Raw genomic sequence first — 21,457 nt, 5'->3', positions numbered from 1 at the left:
ATATGTAAGCATGCACTCAAGGCCTGACTAAGCGCGTTGGGTTATGCTGCTGGTCAGGCATCTGCTCAACAGATGTGGTGTAGCGTGTATGGATTTGTCCGAACGCAGTGACGCCTCCTTGAGAAAGTGAAACTGAAACTCAGCACATGAGGCAGTCAAAGTCGCTCCACAGTTCATGGTCCTCAGCCCAGCTTGCTGGTTGTCACCCCATGAGCTGAGCTGAGGTCTAACTGTACATCTGTATTAACACATCTGACAATGGATTCTTGTAACCTCCTTTTTCCTGGAAGTTTGATTTTTTGTGTGTTGTGATCGAGAACGCCCCCCCAACCTTCATCCCATGATCTGTGGCAATGAATCAAGTTTCCTGACCTCATCCTGTGACTCGTATAGCAATCAACCAAGTCATGTCAAATACAGCTCAGCTGTGACAACTGTTTATACCTATGGGTATCAACAAAAAAAAGAAAAAAAAAGAAAAAAAAAAAGAAAAAAAAAAGAAAGAAAGGTGGACCTGCCCACGTGGAAAACAACACTATTTTTCTACTATGTACATGATGGCCAGCCAACACTGTTGTACAACTATGTACATTACAGCCAAACATGCAGAAAACAACACTGTTGTACAACTGTATAAAGAACAGCCAGCCATGTATAATACGATAATGTTGTACAACTATGTACATTACAGCCAGCCATGTGGAAAACAACACTGTTGTACAACTGTATAAAGAACAGCCAGCCATGTATAATACAACACTGTTGTACAACTATGTACATTACAGCCAGCCATGTGGAAAACAACACTGTTGTACAACTGTATAAAGAACAGCCAGCCATGTATAATACAACACTGTTGTACAACTATGTACATTACAGCCAGCCATGTGGAAAACAACACTGTTGTACAACTGTATAAAGAACAGCCAGCCATGTGGAAAACAACACTGTTGTACAACTGTATAAAGAACAGCCAGCCATGTGGAAAACAACACTGTTGTACAACTATGTACATTACACCCAGCCATGTGGAAAACAACACTGTTGTACAACTATGTACATTACACCCAGCCACGTGGAAAACAACACTGTTGTACAACTATGTACATTACAGCCAAAAATGCAGAAAACAACACTGTTGTACAACTGTATAAAGAACAGCCAGCCATGTGGAAAACAACACTGTTGTACAACTGTATAAAGAACAACCAGCCATGTATAATACAACACTGTTGTACAACTATGTACATTACACCCAGCCACGTGGAAAACAACACTGTTGTACAACTATGTACATTACAGCCAGCCATGTGGAAAACAACACTGTTGTACAACTGTATAAAGAACAGCCAGCCATGTGGAAAACAACACTGTTGTACAACTGTATAAAGAACAACCAGCCATGTATAATACAACACTGTTGTACAACTATGTACATTACAGCCAGACATGTGGAAAACAACACTGTTGTACAACTATGTACATTACAGCCAGCCACGTGGAAAACAACACTGTTGTACAACTATGTACATTACAGCCAAAAATGCAGAAAACAACACTGTTGTACAACTGTATAAAGAACAGCCAGCCATGTGGAAAACAACACTGTTGTACAACTGTATAAAGAACAACCAGCCATGTATAATACAACACTGTTGTACAACTATGTACATTACAGCCAGCCATGTGGAAAACAACACTGTTGTACAACTGTATAAAGAACAGCCAGCCATGTGGAAAACAACACTGTTGTACAACTGTATAAAGAACAGCCAGCCATGTGGAAAACAACACTGTTGTACAACTGTATAAAGAACAGCCAGCCATGTGGAAAACAACACAGTTGTACAACTGTATAAAGAACAGCCAGCCATGTATAATACAACACTGTTGTACAACTATGTACATTACAGCCAGCCATGTGGAAAACAACACTGTTGTACAACTGTATAAAGAACAGCCAGCCATGTGGAAAACAACACTGTTGTACAACTGTATAAAGAACAGCCAGCCATGTATAATACAACACTGTTGTACAACTATGTACATTACAGCCAGCCTTGTGGAAAACAACACTGTTGTACAACTGTATAAAGAACAGCCAGCCATGTCTAATACAACACTGTTGTACAACTATGTACATTACAGCCAGCCTTGTGGAAAACAACACTGTTGTACAACTGTATAAAGAACAGCCAGCCATGTATAATACAACACTGTTGTACAACTATGTACATTACAGCCAGCCTTGTGGAAAACAACACTGTTGTACAACTGTATAAAGAACAGCCAGCCATGTCTAATACAACACTGTTGTACAACTATGTACATTACAGCCAGCCTTGTGGAAAACAACACTGTTGTACAACTATGTACATTACACCCAGCCACGTGGAAAACAACACTGTTGTACAACTATGTACATTACAGCCAAAAATGCAGAAAACAACACTGTTGTACAACTGTATAAAGAACAACCAGCCATGTATAATACAACACTGTTGTACAACTGTATAAAGAACAGCCAGCCATGTGGAAAACAACACTGTTGTACAACTATGTACATTACACCCAGCCACGTGGAAAACAACACTGTTGTACAACTGTATAAAGAACAACCAGCCATGTATAATACAACACTGTTGTACAACTATGTACATTACAGCCAGCCATGTGGAAAACAACACTGTTGTACAACTGTATAAAGAACAGCCAGCCATGTCTAATACAACACTGTTGTACAACTATGTACATTACAGCCACACATCAGCACAGTCATCACCTGTGATAAAAAAGCAAACTTGTATCAGACTACACTACTGCTAACAGATAAAGATGCTGTACGTCCACGACACTCAGATCCATATTATATTAAAATAAAAATCAATAAATGACCGATGGTCCATGAATAAACTGGTCTGAGATCACTAACAAGTGATAACAAGGTAAGAAAACCATCAGCAATGTTATCATCAATAATCCACAGTGTGTGTGTGTGTGTGTGTGTGTGTGTGTGTGTGTGTATATATATATATATATATATATATATATATATATATATGATTAATAATCCCTCCATAAATCAAGATGTAATATATCATCTATACTGCACAATACAAAGTTATATACATGATTGATAACCCCTCCATAATTAAAAATGTTACATGTCATCAATAATCCACAATACAAAGTTATATATATCTATATATGATTAACTCTTTCCATACGAACGGCGAAAGAGACAACGTTAACAGCGTTTCACCCCAGTTACCATCATCAAAATATTGCAAGTGGAAGGCTCTTATACTGAAGAGGTGAATGTTGACAAAGAATACCACAATTCTGACGACGGAAGCTAAAGGTTGGGTCATTCAGACACCCACTGGACATCCGAGGGGTCTGTGTAGAGGAGAAGAGAGGGCTGGCCGTACTGAGTGAGTTAATAATCCCTCAATAAATCAAGATGTTATCTCTCATCAACACTGCACTCTACACTGGCCGCTGTGTCAAAACGCTGATCACTGGGAGGCAAGGGTTTCAGTCCCCATCACAGTGGGGGTTTTCTGACCCTGAGCCCCCCCCCCCCCCCGCTGTGTGTGCTGACTGCTCAATATGACCACACAGTGTGCTGTCAGCTCAATGGGACCACACAGTGTGCTGTCTGCTCAATAGGACCACTGGGACCATGCTGTCTGCTCAATAGGACCACACAGTGTGCTGTCTGCTCAATAGGACCACACAGTGTGCTGTCTGCTCAATAGGACCACACAGTGTGCTGTCTGCTCAATAGGACCACACAGTGTGCTGTCCGCTCAATAGGACCACACAGTGTGTTGTCAGCTCAATGGGGCCACTGGGACCATGCTGTCTGCTCAATATGACCACACAGTGTGCTGTCCGCTCAATGGGACCACTGGGACCATGCTGTCTGCTCAATAGGACCACAGGGTGTGCTGACTGCTCAATGGGACCACACAGTGTGCTGTCCGCTCAATGGGACCACTGGGACCATGCTGTCCACTCAATGGGACCACACAGTGTGCTGTCAGCTCAATGGGACCACACAGTGTGCTGTCCGCTCAATGGGACCACACAGTGTGCTGTCAGCTCAATGGGGCCACTGGGACGATGCTGTCTGCTCAATATGACCACACAGTGTGCTGTCCACTCAATGGGACCATGCTGTCTGCTCACCACAGGGTGTGCTGACTGCTCAATGGGACCACACAGTGGGCTGTCCGCTCAATGGGACCATGCTGTCTGCTCACCACAGGGTGTGCTGCCTGCTCAATGGGACCACACAGTGGGCTGTCCGCTCAATGGGACCACACAGTGTGCTGTCCGCCCAATGGGACCACACAGGGACCACTGGAACTACACAGTCGTGGGTCATCCCTTTCACGATGTGTCTTTAGGAGTGTTGCTCAAATTTCCTGACCAACACTGCAGGTGTCTTTACCTCTCAGCCTGGTCGACACCGGGATGTATCATGGGAGTACAGCCTTGTCAAGTTGTCGTCACAAACCTGAACGGACCCCCACGCCAGCATTGTCATCACCCTTTTCATCATTCATCATCATCATCGAAATACTGCAAACAAAATGTCCCTTAAAAAAAAAAAAGAAAGAAAGAAAAAAAAAGTACAATACAATCTTAGTGTATCACCAATATAATAAGACACAATACAGACTTTTATCAGATCATTATCACCAACATTGATTACAAATAAGATGGGTTTTTGTTGTTGTTGTTGTTGTTGTTCATATCATGTACAATTAGCAACCGTGATCAGAGATTTAAAATTTTTTTGTTCATATCATGTACAATTATCAACCGTGATCAGAGATTTAAATTTTTTTTGTTCATATCATGTACAATTAACAACCATGATCATAGATAAAAAAAACAAAAACAAACAAACCAACTAATCAATAAAGCAGACTGATGCTCACTCCTCCAAGACAGTGAGCTCAGTGCATTTACATGAAAAGTTAAACATACATACATGCATTTAAGAAAATATACCACACACAAACAAGCATATGCAAGGTGGCCGCATGGGGGTTAACGACACTGAAACACCATGAGGAAAGAAAAAAAGTTTTAAAATCAGTGTCTTATCTTCTTTTTTCTGCGCCTTTTTGATTTTGTCTGATGTCAAACTCCACATTCACACTTCAATGCACCTTTCAATTGGACACACACACACACACACACACACACAAATCCAAAAACAAACAAACAAACAAAAACACCGTTGTCAAATAGTGAAGGGAAACGTCAGTCAGTGTACGAGCCAGCCTTCACAGGTCAGCCCTCACCTGACATCACTGATGTGTCCTTCAGGAAAGGCATGTTGCTCCCATTTCCCTCACACACACCACCCAGGTGTAAATGGGTACCTGACTTTGGTCAGGGTAGGTGAAAGCAGCTTACACCACCCAGGTGTGTAGGGAAGGTGAAAGCAGCTTACACCACCCAGGTGTGTTAGGGAAGGTGAAAGCAGCTCACACCACCCAGGTGTATAGGGAAGGTGAAAGCAGCTCACACCACCCAGGTGTATAGGGAAGGTGAAAGCAGCTCACACCACCCAGGTGTGTAGCGAAGGTGAAAGCAGCTTACACCACCCAGGTGTGTGGGGAAGGTGAAAGCAGCTCACACCACCCAGGTGTGTAGGGAAGGTGAAAGCAGCTCACACCACCCAGGTGTGTGGGGACAGTGAAAGCAGCTCACACCACCCAGGTGTGTAGGGAAGGTGAAAGCAGCTCACACCACCCAGGTGTGTAGGGAAGGTGAAAGCAGCTCACACCACCCAGGTGTGTAGGGAAGGTGAAAGCAGCTCACACCACCCAGGTGTGTGGGGAAGGTGAAAGCAGCTCACAACACCCAGGTGTGTGGGGACAGTGAAAGCAGCTCACACCACCCAGGTGTGTAGGGAAAGTGAAAGCAGCTCACACCACCCAGGTGTGTGGGGAAGGTGAAAGCAGCTCACACCACCCAGGTGTGTAGGGAAGGTGAAAGCAGCTCACACCACCCAGGTGTGTGGGGAAGGTGAAAGCAGCTCACACCACCCAGGTGTGTGGGGAAGGTGAAAGCAGCTAACACCACCCAGGTGTGTGGGGAAGGTGAAAGCAGCTCACACCACCCAGGTGTGTAGGGAAAGTGAAAGCAGCTCACACCACCCAGGTGTGTGGGGAAGGTGAAAGCAGCTCACACCACCCAGGTGTGTAGGGAAGGTGAAAGCAGCTCACACCACCCAGGTGTGTGGGGAAGGTGAAAGCAGCTCACACCACCCAGGTGTGTGGGAAGGTGAAAGCAGCTCACACCACCCAGGTGTGTGGGGAAGGTGAAAGCAGCTCACACCACCCAGGTGTGTAGGGAAGGTGAAAGCAGCTCACACCACCCAGGTGTGTGGGGAAGGTGAAAGCAGCTCACACCACCCAGGTGTGTGGGAAAGGTGAAAGCAGCTCACACCACCCAGGTGTGTGGGAAAGGTGAAAGCAGCTCACACCACTCAGGAGTGAATGGTACCTGGCCTTGGTCGGGAAAGGTGAAAGCAGCCAAAAAAAGAGAATAGTGGAGGGGTCAGGAGGTCATGGGGTCCTTGGGTCAGGGTGAAGGTCTGTTGACCAGACTGTGCTGAAAGATGCTGACGTAGGCAGGAGAGGAGTGAAGGAAGGGGTCAATAGGTCAGGAGGTCAGGGGGTTAGGGGTCAGAGTGACGGTCTGTTGATCAGACAACGCTAATGCAGGAAGGAGAGGGGTGAAGGGAGGGGTCAGGAGGTCAGTGGATCAGGGGGTCAGGAGTCATGTGTGTGAATGTCAGGTCAGGGAGTCAGTGGGTCAGGTCAGGAGGTCAGGGGGTCAGTGTGAAGGTCTGTTGACCAGACAGCGCTGAACGACGCTGACGTAGGCGGCCTCTTCCTGCTGCAGACTGTGGTGACGGGCCACGTACTGCGCTGCCTCCACCACCATCCTCCCCCTCCTCTCCGCGTCACTCATCAGGGCACTCGCCTTCTCCCGGAACTCCTGGCGGCGGGAGGGAGAGGCAAAAACAAACAAACAAACAAAAAAAACAACACAAAGATAAGGAATAGAAGTCTTCATAGGTGTCATGAATGGAAAAATCGGTTTGCATGTAAAAAAAAATACCCCCTCCCCTCCCCCCACCTGCCCCTGCCCCCCCACCCCCACCCCCCCCGGCCCACTCTCCATCCCCTGAAAAGAACAACAACAACAAAACCAAAAAAAAATACATTAATAAAAAGAAGAAACTCTGTCTGTGTATCAGTAATCCCAACCCCCTCAAAAAAAAAAAAAAAAAAAGGGAAAAAGAAAACCCAAAACAACAGAAAATAAAGAAAAGAAATGAAAATCTGTATGTCCGTAAAAAAAAACACAACAACAGAAGATAAAGAAAACTGAAAACCTGTATGTCCGTAAAAAAAACAACATTAAAAAAACAACAGAAAATAAAGAAAAGAGGCTTTACAAGGTATAACAATTGAAAACCTGTGTACATGTAAGTATTAAAAAACAACAACAACAAAAAAAAACCAGCCTCCCCTTCACACCCCCACCCCCCAAAAAAAAAAACAACCAAACAAACAAACAAAAAAAAAACACCGAAAAAAAACAAAAACCAACAGAAGACAAAGAAAAGCAGCTTTCATAGGTTGCTATGACTGAACATCTCATGAGCTGTGTGTATTGTTTCTGTTGTGCATGTCAAGGGGAAGTGTTAATGAAGTAATAATAACAATAATAATAACAATAATAATAATGATAATAATAATAATAATAATAATAACAATAATATCAACATCAATGTGCATTTACCCTGTGCCTCAAAACGCATCTAACAACACATGAAATGTGTAAACCCCCCTCCCGTCTACACACACACCATTCTTCCAGGTGCACACACAAACTGAAACACACACCATACACATATGTGCACGCACATGCACATAAACACACACACACTCACCATACTCACATATGTGCACACACACACACACACACACACACACACACACACACACACACACACACATGCAGAGACTGACCTGGGGAGAATCGAACAGAAGCCCTGTGCGACCATCCTCAACGATGGCCCTGTTTCCCGGAATGTCCCGTGCCAGCACAGGTGTGTTCAGCTGCATCGCCTGACAGCAAGCACCACGCACGTGAAATATTCATTTGACATAAAACACGTTTCTCCTGCTTCTCCTTCGTCTTCATTAACCCTTTCTCCTTCTCTTTCTTCTTCCTCAACTCCTTCTCCTTCTCTTTCTTCTTCCTTAACTCCTTCTTCTTCCTTAACTCCTTCTCCTTCTTTTTCTTCTTCCTTAACTCCTCCTTCTTCCTTAACTCCTTCTCCTTCTTTTTCTTCTTCCTTAACTCCTTCTCCTTCTTCTTCCTCAACTCCTTCTCCTTCTCTTTCTTCTTCCTTAACTCCTTCTCCTTCTCTCTCTTCTTCCTTATCTCCTTCTCCTTCCTTAACTCCTTCTTCTTCCTTAACTCCTCCTTCTTCCTTAACTCCTTCTCCTTCTCTCTCTTCTTCCTTAACTCCTTCTCCTTCTCTCCTTTTTCTTCTTCCTTAATTCCTTCTCCTTCTCTCTCTTCTTCCTTAACTCCTTCTCCTTCTCTCTTCTCTTTCTTCTTCCTTAACTCATTCTCCTTCTCTTTCTTCTTCCTTAACTCATTCTCCTTCTCTTTCTTCTTCCTTAACTCATTCTCCTTCTTCTCTTTCTTCTTCCTTAACTCATTCTCCTTCTTCTTTTTCTTCTTCCTTAACTCCTTCTTCTTCTTCTCTTTCTTCTCCCTTGACGCCTCTTTCTTTTTCCTTAACACCTTCTCCTTCTCTTTCTTCTTCCTTAATTCCTTCTCCTTCTCTTTCTTCTTCCTCAACTCCTTCTCCTTCTTCTCTTTCTTCTTCCTTAACTCCTTCTCTCTTCTCCTTCCTCAACTGCTTCTCCTTCATCTTCTCTTTCTTCTTCCTTAACTCCTTCTTCTTCTCTTTCTTCTTCCTTAACTCCTTCTCTTTCTTCTTCCTTAACTCCTTCTCCTTCCTTAACTCTTTCTCTCTTCTCTTTCTTCTTCCTTAACTCCTCTCTTCTCTTTCTTCTTCCTTAACTCCTTCTCTCTTCTCTTTCTTCTTCCTTAACTCCCTCTTTTTTTTAATCGTTGAAAAGTGCTCTGTATCAAATGTGATATATAAAATAAGCAGTGGAGAAAAAGAAAAGAAAAAGAAAAAAGAAAAAAAGAAAAAAGGTATGCGAGCGGGACTGAACCACGCATGGTTAGTTCCGAAGCAAGCAGACTAATCCCCACTGCTGTGGCAAATCTGACGTCAAATGACTAAATGACGTTTTCTTCTTCATGCGATAAATAGATGTGATTGTATGGACGTAACTCACTCAGTACGGCCAGTCCTCTCTTCTCCTCTACACAGACCCCTCGGATGTCCAGTGGGTGTCTGAATGACCCTACCTTTAGCTTCCGTCGTCAGAATTGTGGTATTCTTTGTCAACATTCACCTCTTCAGTATAAGAGCCTTCCGCTTGCAATATTTTGATGATGGTAATTGGGGTGAAACGCTGTTAACGTCGTCTCTTTCGCCGTTCGTATGGAAAGAGTTAAATCATGTTTTTTGTGTGTTTTATTATTATTTTATTTCGGCGGTAAAGGAGACTATGGTATCCCTTCAAGCACAAAGCAACACGTTAGATCTCTAGATCTGCACGAACCAGTGGAGGCCTACAACGAGCTGAAAGAGACGATCGATTCAATTCTTCTTTTATGTTCATTCAAGTTAATTCAGTGTCCGCTTTAGATTATTTATATGCAGTAAACATGTCGATGGTGTATTTAGTATTATTATATGTGTTCTGTCCAGAATTTGTATTTCTTTTCCTTTTAATTGTGAACAAGAAAAACGAGGTCATGTCTTTGAATACAACCTACCTGCTAGTTGGCCTAACTTGGTAGAAAGCAACTTTTAGAATCTTAGGATTTTGGAGCAAACCTCAATGAAATAAACCGTTAATGATTAAAAAAAAAAAAACCCAGCTTAATTTGGGAGACTTACAACTTGTTATTGGTATGACTGTGAAGATTTTTTTTCATACTATGTTTAAGTCAAATTTGGTATTAGCAGACAAAGTATTTCCAGAGAAAATGGCAATGTTAAAGTTTACCATGGACACACACATACATACACACACACACACACACACACACAAGAACACAGACAACCGAACACCGGGTTAAAAAATAGACTCAATTTGTTCACACAAGTGAGTAAAAAAAAAAAAAACAAAAAAAAACCACCCTGTCCCATCTGTTGGGGCAGAAAAGAAAAGAGAAGACACAGCACCATACCTCCAGGATGGCCAGGGCCATCCCTTCGCTCTCCGAGGAGTTGACCAGAGCAAAGCTCTGTGTGACGGCCGCGTGGGTCTCCTCAAACGTCAGGCCGGGGATGTGGACCACACCCTCACTCCTGTCACACACACACACACCACACTGTCAGTATCACTTCTGCTCCACACACACACACACACACACCACACTGTATCACTTCTGTTCCAGAGACACACACACACACACACACACACGCACCACTGTCAGTATCACTTCTGTTCCACACACACACACACACAAACATGCACATGAAAACACACACACACACACATACACACCCACACATAGATGCACATGAACACACACACACATACACACACCACAATGTCAATAACAATACAATCTTATCACTGGCACTAGCCTTGTTCATCAACAAATGGAAATGAAAAATAGTCAACACTGTTCTCCTTTTTGTCCCCCCCCCCCCCGGCATCCCCCCCTCCCCCCTAGTATTGTATGTTTGCCTTGTTTTCCTTGTCCTTTTTTTCTTTAGACGTATCAAAATGAAATTGAGAAAAAATCTTTTACGTACAGTCTAAAACCAACAAACTGTAAAACAACACATCACACGTGGCAGGGCTTCTGTTCAGTTCAACATCTTGGGGGGTTCCTGGGAATCCAGCATCTTTCTTAAGGGGTCCAGACGACCTTCACATGGTCACTTTGATGCTGCATTGCTTTTCTGCCATACTCATCAAGGTTTCTGCACCAAGCAGTAAAGGGAAACAACTCTCTTGCATCAGAAAGAAAAAGCTACCATCCAACATTTTCACTCTCTGTTTTGTCCTTTTGTTTCTTTGTTCTGTAAGTTTTCAGAACGTCCCAGGGCCCTGATAAATCAATATTCAGTGTGGCCTTTCCATGTCCAAAGTGTCAGGGACGCATATTTCTGTGTTATCTGAAACTCTGTTTGTGAAAGAGCTCTTCTACTTCTGCGTTCACTCGTATGCACACGAGTGGGCTTTTACATGTATGACTGTTTTTACCCCGCCATGTAGGCAGCCATACTCCGTTTTCAGGGGTGTGCATGCTGGGTATGTTCTTGTTTCCATAACCCACCGAATGCTGACATGGATTACAGGATCTTTAACGTGCATATTTGATCTTCTGCTTGCATATACACACGAAGGGGGTTCAGGCACTAGCAGGTCTGCACATATGTTGACCTGGGAGATCGTAAAAATCTCCACCCTTTACCCACCAGGCGCCGTCACCGTGATTCGAACCCGGGACCCTCAGATTGACAGTCCAATGCTTTAACCACTCGGCTATTGCGCCCGTCTGTGAAAGAGATGATCGAACTGACAGCTATGCTGGCTACAAGACAGAAAACCGGTGAAGTCTGACATCTACTACTGGCTAAACAACATCAACAACAACAGCAAAAAAACCCACAAAAACATGATGAAGGCTGCTCACCTTTCAACAGCCGGTAAGAACTCCTTCCTGTAGTACTGCTCATCTGACTGTCAACAGTAAACATAGATATGTACTGCAACTAGGAAGAGTTGCATCCCTTAACAACTTCCACCACATCCTAGTTTTGTTACACTATGTACTGTTGAACATCTGATAATAATAATGATAATACTAATAACAAAATGTAGGCTTATACAGTACAGTACCCCCATCTCAGATGAGGCTCACCACGACTGACAATAAGATATACAAGTTTAAGACTAAGTGTCATAAAGTATGTTCAAAGTCAACACTGTTTTACATGACATTGGCTAAAAAGTACATATGTAAGACTAAATGACAAAAACAAAGAATTAATTTTTTTTTTTTTTAAATCAACACAGGCACCATCACAGTCTCAAATCACACAGGAGCAAATCACAGCAAAACAAAGCACGTCACAGTCACCATTGTCAAAAATAAACACCAGGGAACCAGGTATCACGAAAAACACACCAAAATCATCACAGACGCATACAGATCAACAAAGAGCACATCCAGTAACAAAAATCACAGCAAGCATATGCAGATGAAAACATTTCAGTGAGAAAAGTACAGTTTGAAAAGATATGTTTTGAGTGCTCTCTTGAATGTGGGTGTAACGGAGGTGTGAGGGCAGTGAATTCCATTGGTTAGGTGCAACAAAAGAAAAGGAACGTTCACCTTAAGTTTTTGTACGAATCCCTGTTTCTTTACGCTATGTACTATGGAACATCTGATACATCCCAGTTTCTTTACGCTGTGTACTGTTAAACATCTGATACATCCCAGTTTCTTTACGCTATGTACTGTTAAACATCTGATACATCCCAGTTTCTTTACACTATGTACTGTTAAACATCTGATACATCCCAGTTTCTTTACGCTATGTACTGTGGAACATCTGATACATCCCAGTTTCTTTACACTATGTACTGTTAAACATCTGATACATCCCAGTTTCTTTACGCTATGTACTGTGGAACATCTGATACATCCCAGTTTCTTTACACTATGTACTGTTAAACATCTGATACATCCCAGTTTCTTTACACTGTGTACTGTGGATCATTTGATACATCCCAGTTTCTTTACACTGTGTACTGTGGAACATCTGATACATCCCAGTTTCTTTACACTATGTACTGTTCAACATCTGATACATCCCAGTTTCTTGATGCTATGTACTGTTGAACATCTGATACATCCCAGTTTCTTTACACTATGTACTGTTGAACATCTGATACATCCCAGTTTCTTTACACTATGTACTGTGGAACATCTGATACATCCCAGTTTCTTTACACTATGTACTGTGGAACATCTGATACATCCCAGTTTCTTTACACTATGTACTGTTGAACATCTGATACATCCCAGTTTCTTTACACTATGTACTGTTAAACATCTGATACATCCCAGTTTCTTGATGCTATGTACTGTTGAACATCTGATACATCCCAGTTTCTTTACACTATGTACTGTTAAACATCTGATACATCCCAGTTTCTTGATGCTATGTACTGTTGAACATCTGATACATCCCAGTTTCTTTACGCTAAGTACTGTGGAACATATGTTTTGTTACACTACGCACCATTGAACATGTATCAGATAAACCTTGTTTCATCTGTTAATGGGCAACAACTTCCCAGTCTGGTGCACCATGCTTCACACAATGTCTGAGGAGGGATTACCTCCCTTCCATTCCGTTTGTTCTCTCTTCAGCACATCAGAATGTGTGTGGAGCATGACAGTGGAGGAAAACAAGTAACCAAAACCTTCTGTTATTTCAAAATAACTTTGCAAAGAGTAATATATATATATATCATATGTTACTATCTATCAAATGATCAATCGATCTGTAGACACCAATTTTGGCACACTTGCTGCCTGATTGACTTAACAGATTTCAACCACGTGTAAGCAGCTCACTTTTACCCCTGAACACAGAATAACTTATGACGTCCCAAAGACAGAAGATCATTTCTGGTGCACAACGTGACACAGTTATCTGACACATGCAGTCTTTCAACCTCCTTGGGACAGTGTTCACCCAGTAACAAAAAAAGAAAGAGAAGTATTCATCAAGAGCTGAATCTGGTGCAGTGACAGATTGAAAGCGCTTTCACCCACATCTTTCACATGCAAATTTACAATCATTATTTATTTATGGTGCACCCAAACTGGGAAATTGTTGCCCATTAATTTGCAAATAGTAATATATATATATCATATGTTACTATCCATCAAATTATTATTTATTTATTTATTTACTTATGTACGCTTATGTATTATTTATTCGCCTTTTTTTTTTCTCAAGGCCTGACTAAGCACGTTGGGTTACGCTGCTGGTCAGGCATCTGCTCGGCAGATGTGGTGTAGCGTATATGGATTTGTCCGAACGCAGTGACGCCTCTTTGCCTTGAGCTACTGAAACTGAAACTGAAACTTCCACATGGCATACATCACTCTGAGCTACAGTGAAAAAAGACAACACTCACTTCTTCTTCTTCTTCTTCTGCGTTCGTCGGATGGAAAAGGGAAGGGGAGGGGAGGGGAGGGAGGAGGAGGAGGTGTAGAAAGAGGGGAGGTTCTAAGGCTTGACTTGAAAGAGCTGAGTGCAGGGACTTGACAAAAGGGGAAAGAGGGGGTGAGAGTTCCAAGTGTCAGGTCCGTGGGGATTCAAAGGAGAGAGAGAGGCGGACCAACTGTGGAGTGGTTTGACTTTGGGAAGACAGAAGCAGAGTGGGTCTGAAGCTGAACTTTTGAGAGCCAGATTGAGTTTCAGTTTCAGTTTCAGTAGCTCAAGGAGGCGTCACTGCCAAGCAGATGCCTGACCAGCAACGTAACCCAACGCGCTTTGTCAGGCCTTGAGAAAAAAATAAAATAAAATAAAAATAAAATAAAATAATAATAAAATAATAACAATAGATAAATACATAAAAAAAGAAGAACTACTACTAATAATAATATGTATAAGGCGCAAAAACTTGATGAAGTCAACCATAGGCGTACAAAAAAATAAATGAATAAAATAAAATAAAATAATAAATAAATAAATAATAATAATATAACAAATAAAATAATAATAATAAATAAATAATAATAATAATATGATGATGAAGATGTGAGCAGAGATGAAGGCAGTCACCAAGACAGGATGGGGCAGATTTTTTTTAAACATTTATGACAGAGTTGATCTTGTTCTTTATTCTGTGTGATACAGTTATCAGAGACAGAGCTGATTGTTCTTTATTCTGTGTGATACAGGGACCCAAAGGAGAGACTGTAAGAGAGGAGTGGTGTGCTTTGATCTTTTCTTTCTGAAAACTGAACACAGGTAAATGACCAACAGGACTTACCACACAGGACTTAGCACAGGTAAATGACCAACAGGACTTACCACAGGTCCCAAAATGACCAACACGACTTACCACAGGTCCCAAAATGATCGACAGGACTCACCACAAGTAAATGACCAACTTGACTTACCACAGGTCCCAAAATGACCAACAGGACTTACCACAGGTAAATGACCAACAGGACTTACCACAGGTAAATAACCAACAGGACTTACCACAGGTCCTAAAATGACCAACAGGACTTACCACAGGTCCCAAAATGACCAACAGGACTTACCACAGGTAAATGACCAACAGGACTTACCACAGGTCCCAAAATGACCAACAGGACTTACCACAGGTCCCAAAATGACCAACAGGACTTACCACAGGTAAATGACCAACAGGACTTACCACAGGTCCCAAAATGACCAACAGGACTTACCACAGGTCCCAAAATGACCAACAGGACTTACCACAGGTCCCAAAATGATCGACAGGACTTACCATAGGTAAATGACCAACAGGACTTACCACAGGTCCCAAAATGACCAACAGGACTGACCACAGGTAAATGACCAACAGGACTTACCAGAGGTAAATGACCAACAGGACTTACCACAGGTGCTAAAATGACCAACAGGACTTACCACAGGTAAATGACCAACAGGACTTACCACAGGTGCTAAACCAAATAACCAACAGGACTTACCACAGGTCCCAAAATGACCAAGAGGACTTTGTCGCAGGTCTGATGCCACTCTGAAACAAAAATGAAACTGAATTTTATTTAACCAGGGGAATGAGATAAACAGTCATCATGCTGTTTCTCCACCTAGCGCTGGGGCATGAAAATACGACATCAAATCAAGCTCTGGATCGAAAAAAAAAAAAAAGGATGCATAAATGGACCACTACCAGGATCACACACACACACACACACACACACACAACACACCACAACACGCACACACACACACACACACCACAACACACCCACCCACACACACACCCACCCAACACACACACACACACACACACACATACACAGAGAGAGACATTCTCGCAAAAACGAATAAACCAATTAACATGTCATAAAAGAGAAAATAAAAAGATTCTGCCCATGACAAGTGGGGGTGGGGGGGATATACAAAGCACATAGCAATGACTGACAATACATGGATGTCAGGTGAAGGTGGGGGTGATATACAAAGCACATAGCAATGACTGACAATACATGGATGTCAGGTGAAGGTGGGGGTGATATACAAAGCACATAGCAATGACTGACAATACATGGATGTCAGGTGAAGGTGGGGGGGGGATATACAAAGCACATAGCAATGACTGACAATACATGGATGTCAGGTGAAGGTGAGGGGATATACAAAGCACATAGCAATGACTGACAGTACGTGGATGTCAGGTAGGGGGGATATACAAAGCACATAGCAATGACTGACAATACATGGATGTCAGGTAGGGGGGATATACAAAGCACACAGCAATGAACGAAAATGCATGGATGTCAGGTGAAGGTGGGGGGATATACGAAGCACATAGCAATGACTGACAATACATGGATGTCAGGTGAGGGGTGGGGGGGGGATATACAAAGCACATAGCAATGACTGACAATACATGGATGTCAGGTGAGGGGGATATACAAAGCACATAGCAATGACTGACAATACATGGATGTCAGGTGAGGGTGGGGGGGATATACAAAGCACATAGCAATGACTGACAATACATGGATGTCAGGTGAGGGGGGGGGGATATACAAAGCACATAGCAATGACTGACAATACATGGATGTCAGGTGAGGGGGATATACAAAGCACATAGCAATGACTGACAATACATGGATGTCAGGTGAATGTGGGGGGATATACAAAGCACATAGCAATGACTGACAATACATGGATGTCAGGTGAAGGTGGGGGGATATACAAAGCACATAGCAATGACTGACAATACATGGATGTCAGGTGAGGGGGGGGTATACAAAGCACATAGCAATGACTGACAATACATGGATGTCAGGTGAGGGGTGGGGGTATACAAAGCACATAGCAATGACTGACAATACATGGATGTCAGGTGAGGGGGGGGTATACAAAGCACATAGCAATGACTGACAATACATGGATGTCAGGTGTGGGGATATACAAAGCACATAGCAATGACTGACAATACATGGATGTCAGGTGTGGGGATATACAAAGCACATAGCAATGACTGACAATACATGGATGTCAGGTGTGGGGATATACAAAGCACATAGCAATGACTGACAATACATGGATGTCAGGTGAGGGGGGTGGGGGGAGGGGAAGTAAGAGGGTGACATACATAGAGACAGACAGAAAGACAGACAAAGACAGAGAAACAGACAGGCAGAGACTGAGAGGGGAGAGACAGACAGACAGACAGACAGAGAGAGACAAGAGAGACAGACATACAGAGACAGACAGAGACAGAGAGACAGAAACAGACAGAGACAGAGTGAGGGAGAGAGAGAGAGAGACAGACAGACAGAGTCAAAGAGACAGACAGAGGGATAGGCAGAGACAGAGAGACAGGCAGAGAGATAGACAAACACAGACAGAGAGACAATCAGAAGGAGAGAGAGAGAGACATACAGAGACAGAGAGACAGACTGAGAAAGAGACAGACAGAAACAGAGAGAGAAAGAGACAGACAGAGAGCTAGATAGACAGACAGAGACAGAGAGATAGACAGAGACAGAGAAAGAGAGAGAGACAGACAGTGAAAGAGAGAGGAGGAGAGAGAGAGATACAGACAGACAGACAGACAGACAGAAACAGATAGAGAAAGAGACAGACTGACTGAAACAGACAAAGAGACTGACAGCTAGCCAGATGGACACAGAGACAGCCAGCCAGCCAGCAAGCCAGAGACAGACAAAGAGACAGACAGAGACAGACAAAGAGACATACACAGACAGACAGACAGAGGCAGACAAAGAGACATACAGACAGACAGACAGAGACAGACAAAGAGACATACACAGACAGCCAGCCAGCCAGCAAGCCAGAGACATACATACAAAGAGACATACACAGACAGACAGACAGAGAAACATACAGACAGACAGAGACAGACAAAGAGACATACAGACATACAAAGAGACATACATACAGACTGACAGAGACAGACAAAGAGACATACACAGACAGACACACAGCCAGCAAGCCAGAGACAGACAAAGAGACAGACAGACAGACAAAGAGACATACACAGACAGACACACAGCCAGCAAGCCAGAGACAGACAAAGAGACAGACAGACAGACAAAGAGACATACACAGACAGACACACAGCCAGCAAGCCAGAGGCAGACAAAGAGACAGACAGACAGACAGACAGACAAAGAGACATACACAGACAGACAGACAGCCAGCAAGCCAGAGACAGACAAAGAGACAAACAGACAGACAGAGACAGACAAAGAGACATACACAGACAGACAGACAGACAGAGGCAGACAAAGAGACATACATACATACAGACAGACAGAGACAGACAAAGAGAATACACAGACAGACAGCCAGCAAGCCACAGACAGACAAAGAGACAGACAGACAGACAGAGACAGACAAAGAGGCATACACAGACAGACAGATAGACAGAGACAGACAAAGAGACATACAGACAGACAGACAGAGACAGACAAAGAGACATACACAGACAGCCAGCCAGCCAGCGACAGACAGACAAAGAGACAGACAGACAGACATACAGACAGAGAGACATACAGACAGAGACAGACAAAAAGACATACAGACATACAGAGACAGACAAAGAGACAGACAGACAGAAAGAGACAGACAAAGAGACATACACAGACAGACACACAGCCAGCAAGCCAGAGGCAGACAAAGAGACAGACAGACACAGACAGACAAAGAGACACAAAGAGGCAGACAAAGCGACAGGCAGACAGGGACAGACAGACAGACAGACAGAGAGAGAGACAGACAGGCACTGACCAGAGAAGGAGTGCAGGAGGTAGAGGGGGTTCTTCACCGGCCTGATGGCGCCCACCAGCAGGAAGACGAACATGTCCCTGCTGCCCTGCACCCCGTGCCTCTCCTCAAGGGCTGTGTGCAGGCTGAAGGGGGCGGGGCTCGTGCTCACCGCTGTCGGCACACGTCATTGTGTGCATCAGTGATCAGTGCATCAACAGTCGTCGTGTGCGTCAGTGATCAGTGCATCAACAGTCGTCGTGTGCGTCAGTGGTAAGTGCATCAACAGTTGTTATGGCAACAGTGATCAGTGCATCAACAGTCATTATGTGCATCAGTGATCAGTGCATCAACAGTCATCATGTGCATCAGTGATCAGTGCATCAACAGTTGTTATGGCAACAGTGATCAGTGCATCAACATGGTCACCCCTGTTGGCACACGTCATTGTGTGCAACAGTGATCAGTGCATCAACAGTCGTTCTGTGCATCAGTGTTTAGTGCATTAACAACCATTGTGTGCATGAGTGATCAGTGCATCAGCATCTTGTGGTCATGTAACAAGTGCATTCAGTCGGTAACCAGTGACATGGATGCACAAAATGTGACCCTGTAACAAGTGTATTTAGTCAGTAACCATTGACACTGATGCACAAAATGTGACCATGTAAAAAGTGCATTCAGTCGGTAACCATTGACACTGATGCACAAAATGTGACCATGTAACAATTGCATTCAGTTGGTAACCATTGACACTGATGCACAAAATGTGGTCATGTAACAAGTGCATTCAGTCAGTAACCATTGACACTGATGCACAAAATGTGATCATGTAACAAGTGCATTCAGTCAGTAACCATTGACACTGATGCACAAAATGTGGTCATGTAACAAATGCATTCAGTTGGTAACCAGTGACACTGATGCACAAAATGTGACCATGTAACAAGTGCATTCAGTCAGTAACCATTGACACTGATGCACAAAATGTGACCATGTAACAAGTGCATTCAGTCAGTAACCATTGACACTGATGCACAAAATGTGACCATGTAACAAGTGCATTCAGTCGGTAACCATTGACACTGATGCACAAAATGTGGACATGTAACAAATGCATTCAGTTGGGAACCAGTGACACTGATGCACAAAATGTGATCATGTAACAATTGCATTCAGTCGGTAACCATTGACACTGATGCACAAAATGTGACCATGTAACAAGTGCATTCAGTCGGTAACCATTGACACTGATGCACAAAATGTGACCATGTAACAAGTGCATTCAGTCGGTAACCATTGACACTGATGCACAAAATGTGGTCATGTAACAAGTGCATTCAGTCGGTAACCATTGACACTGATGCACAAAATGTGGTCATGTAACAAGTGCATTCAGTCAGTAACCATTGACACTGATGCACAAAATGTGGTCATGTAACAAGTGCATTCAGTCAGTAACCATTGACACTGATGCACAAAATGTGGTCATGTAACAAGTGTACAAAATGTGATCATGTAACAAATGCATTCCGTCAGTAACCAGTGACACTGATGCACAAAATGTGGTCATGTAACAAGTGCATTCAGTCGGTAACCAGTGACACTGATGCACAAAATGTGACCATCTAACAAGTGCATTCAGTCGGGAACCCTGAGTGTACGAGGTGAAGTGGTTAGTGATGACGGTGGTGGGGCGGAGTGGACAATGACATTCTTCTTGCGACCGTACTGTTGATAGTGCGACCGTACTGTTGATAGTGCGACCGTATGGCAATAGCTGAACAGACGCCAGGGATGATGCTTACAGTATGACATTATTACAGTAACTAAATGTGACCCTTTATACGATATATGATAGTCAGTCGTGTCCGACTATGACCATCAGAACAGCAGAGGAGGCAACTGCTGTTCCGACTATTTGGGCTAGAATTTGATTATAGTGGAGAGTGTCTTGCCCAAGTTACATCCCCACTCTCTCGGCCAAGAGGGTTTTAGGACAGTCGGTGTTGGGATGGTTCCCAAAGGCCAACTAGCCGACAAGGCTGCAGCACTAAGAGCGAGTGCAATTTTGCCTCCTAGTTTGAGAGTCATAGTCCTTCACAAAAGACTAAGCTGTAAATGGTTTCTCATTGACTGGAGAAACCATTGATAATACAGCTCTCACTTTGCTATTGGCCCAAATGTAAACTTATGTCAATCTGTGATATAAGTTTTATTATATATATATATATATATATATATATATATATATAT

At 43.2% G+C, this 21,457-nt stretch overlaps 1 protein-coding gene across 2 annotated transcripts in view; it reads right to left on the bottom strand.

Annotated features, from left to right (window-relative positions):
* Positions 1-6,440: 6,440 nt before the first annotated feature.
* LOC143274903 (glycosyltransferase 1 domain-containing protein 1-like) overlaps positions 6,441-21,457 on the bottom strand; it is a 34,366-nt gene continuing 19,349 nt past the window's right edge. For both annotated transcript variants that reach the window (XM_076578885.1, XM_076578886.1), the window contains exons 7-12: positions 19,226-19,375; positions 15,922-15,971; positions 11,848-11,894; positions 10,387-10,507; positions 8,070-8,168; positions 6,441-7,029 (exon numbers count right to left, since the gene is read on the bottom strand). In XM_076578885.1, the coding sequence (XP_076435000.1) occupies positions 6,865-7,029; positions 8,070-8,168; positions 10,387-10,507; positions 11,848-11,894; positions 15,922-15,971; positions 19,226-19,375 (632 nt within the window). In that variant the 3' untranslated portion in view covers positions 6,441-6,864. The remainder of the gene's footprint in view (positions 7,030-8,069; positions 8,169-10,386; positions 10,508-11,847; positions 11,895-15,921; positions 15,972-19,225; positions 19,376-21,457) is intronic.

This window comes from Babylonia areolata, chromosome 29, assembly GCF_041734735.1.
Source record: "Babylonia areolata isolate BAREFJ2019XMU chromosome 29, ASM4173473v1, whole genome shotgun sequence".
NCBI classification, from domain to species: domain Eukaryota; kingdom Metazoa; phylum Mollusca; class Gastropoda; order Neogastropoda; family Buccinidae; genus Babylonia; species Babylonia areolata.
Note: the sequence above shows the minus strand (reverse complement) of the source record. Positions and strands in the feature narration are given on the sequence as shown.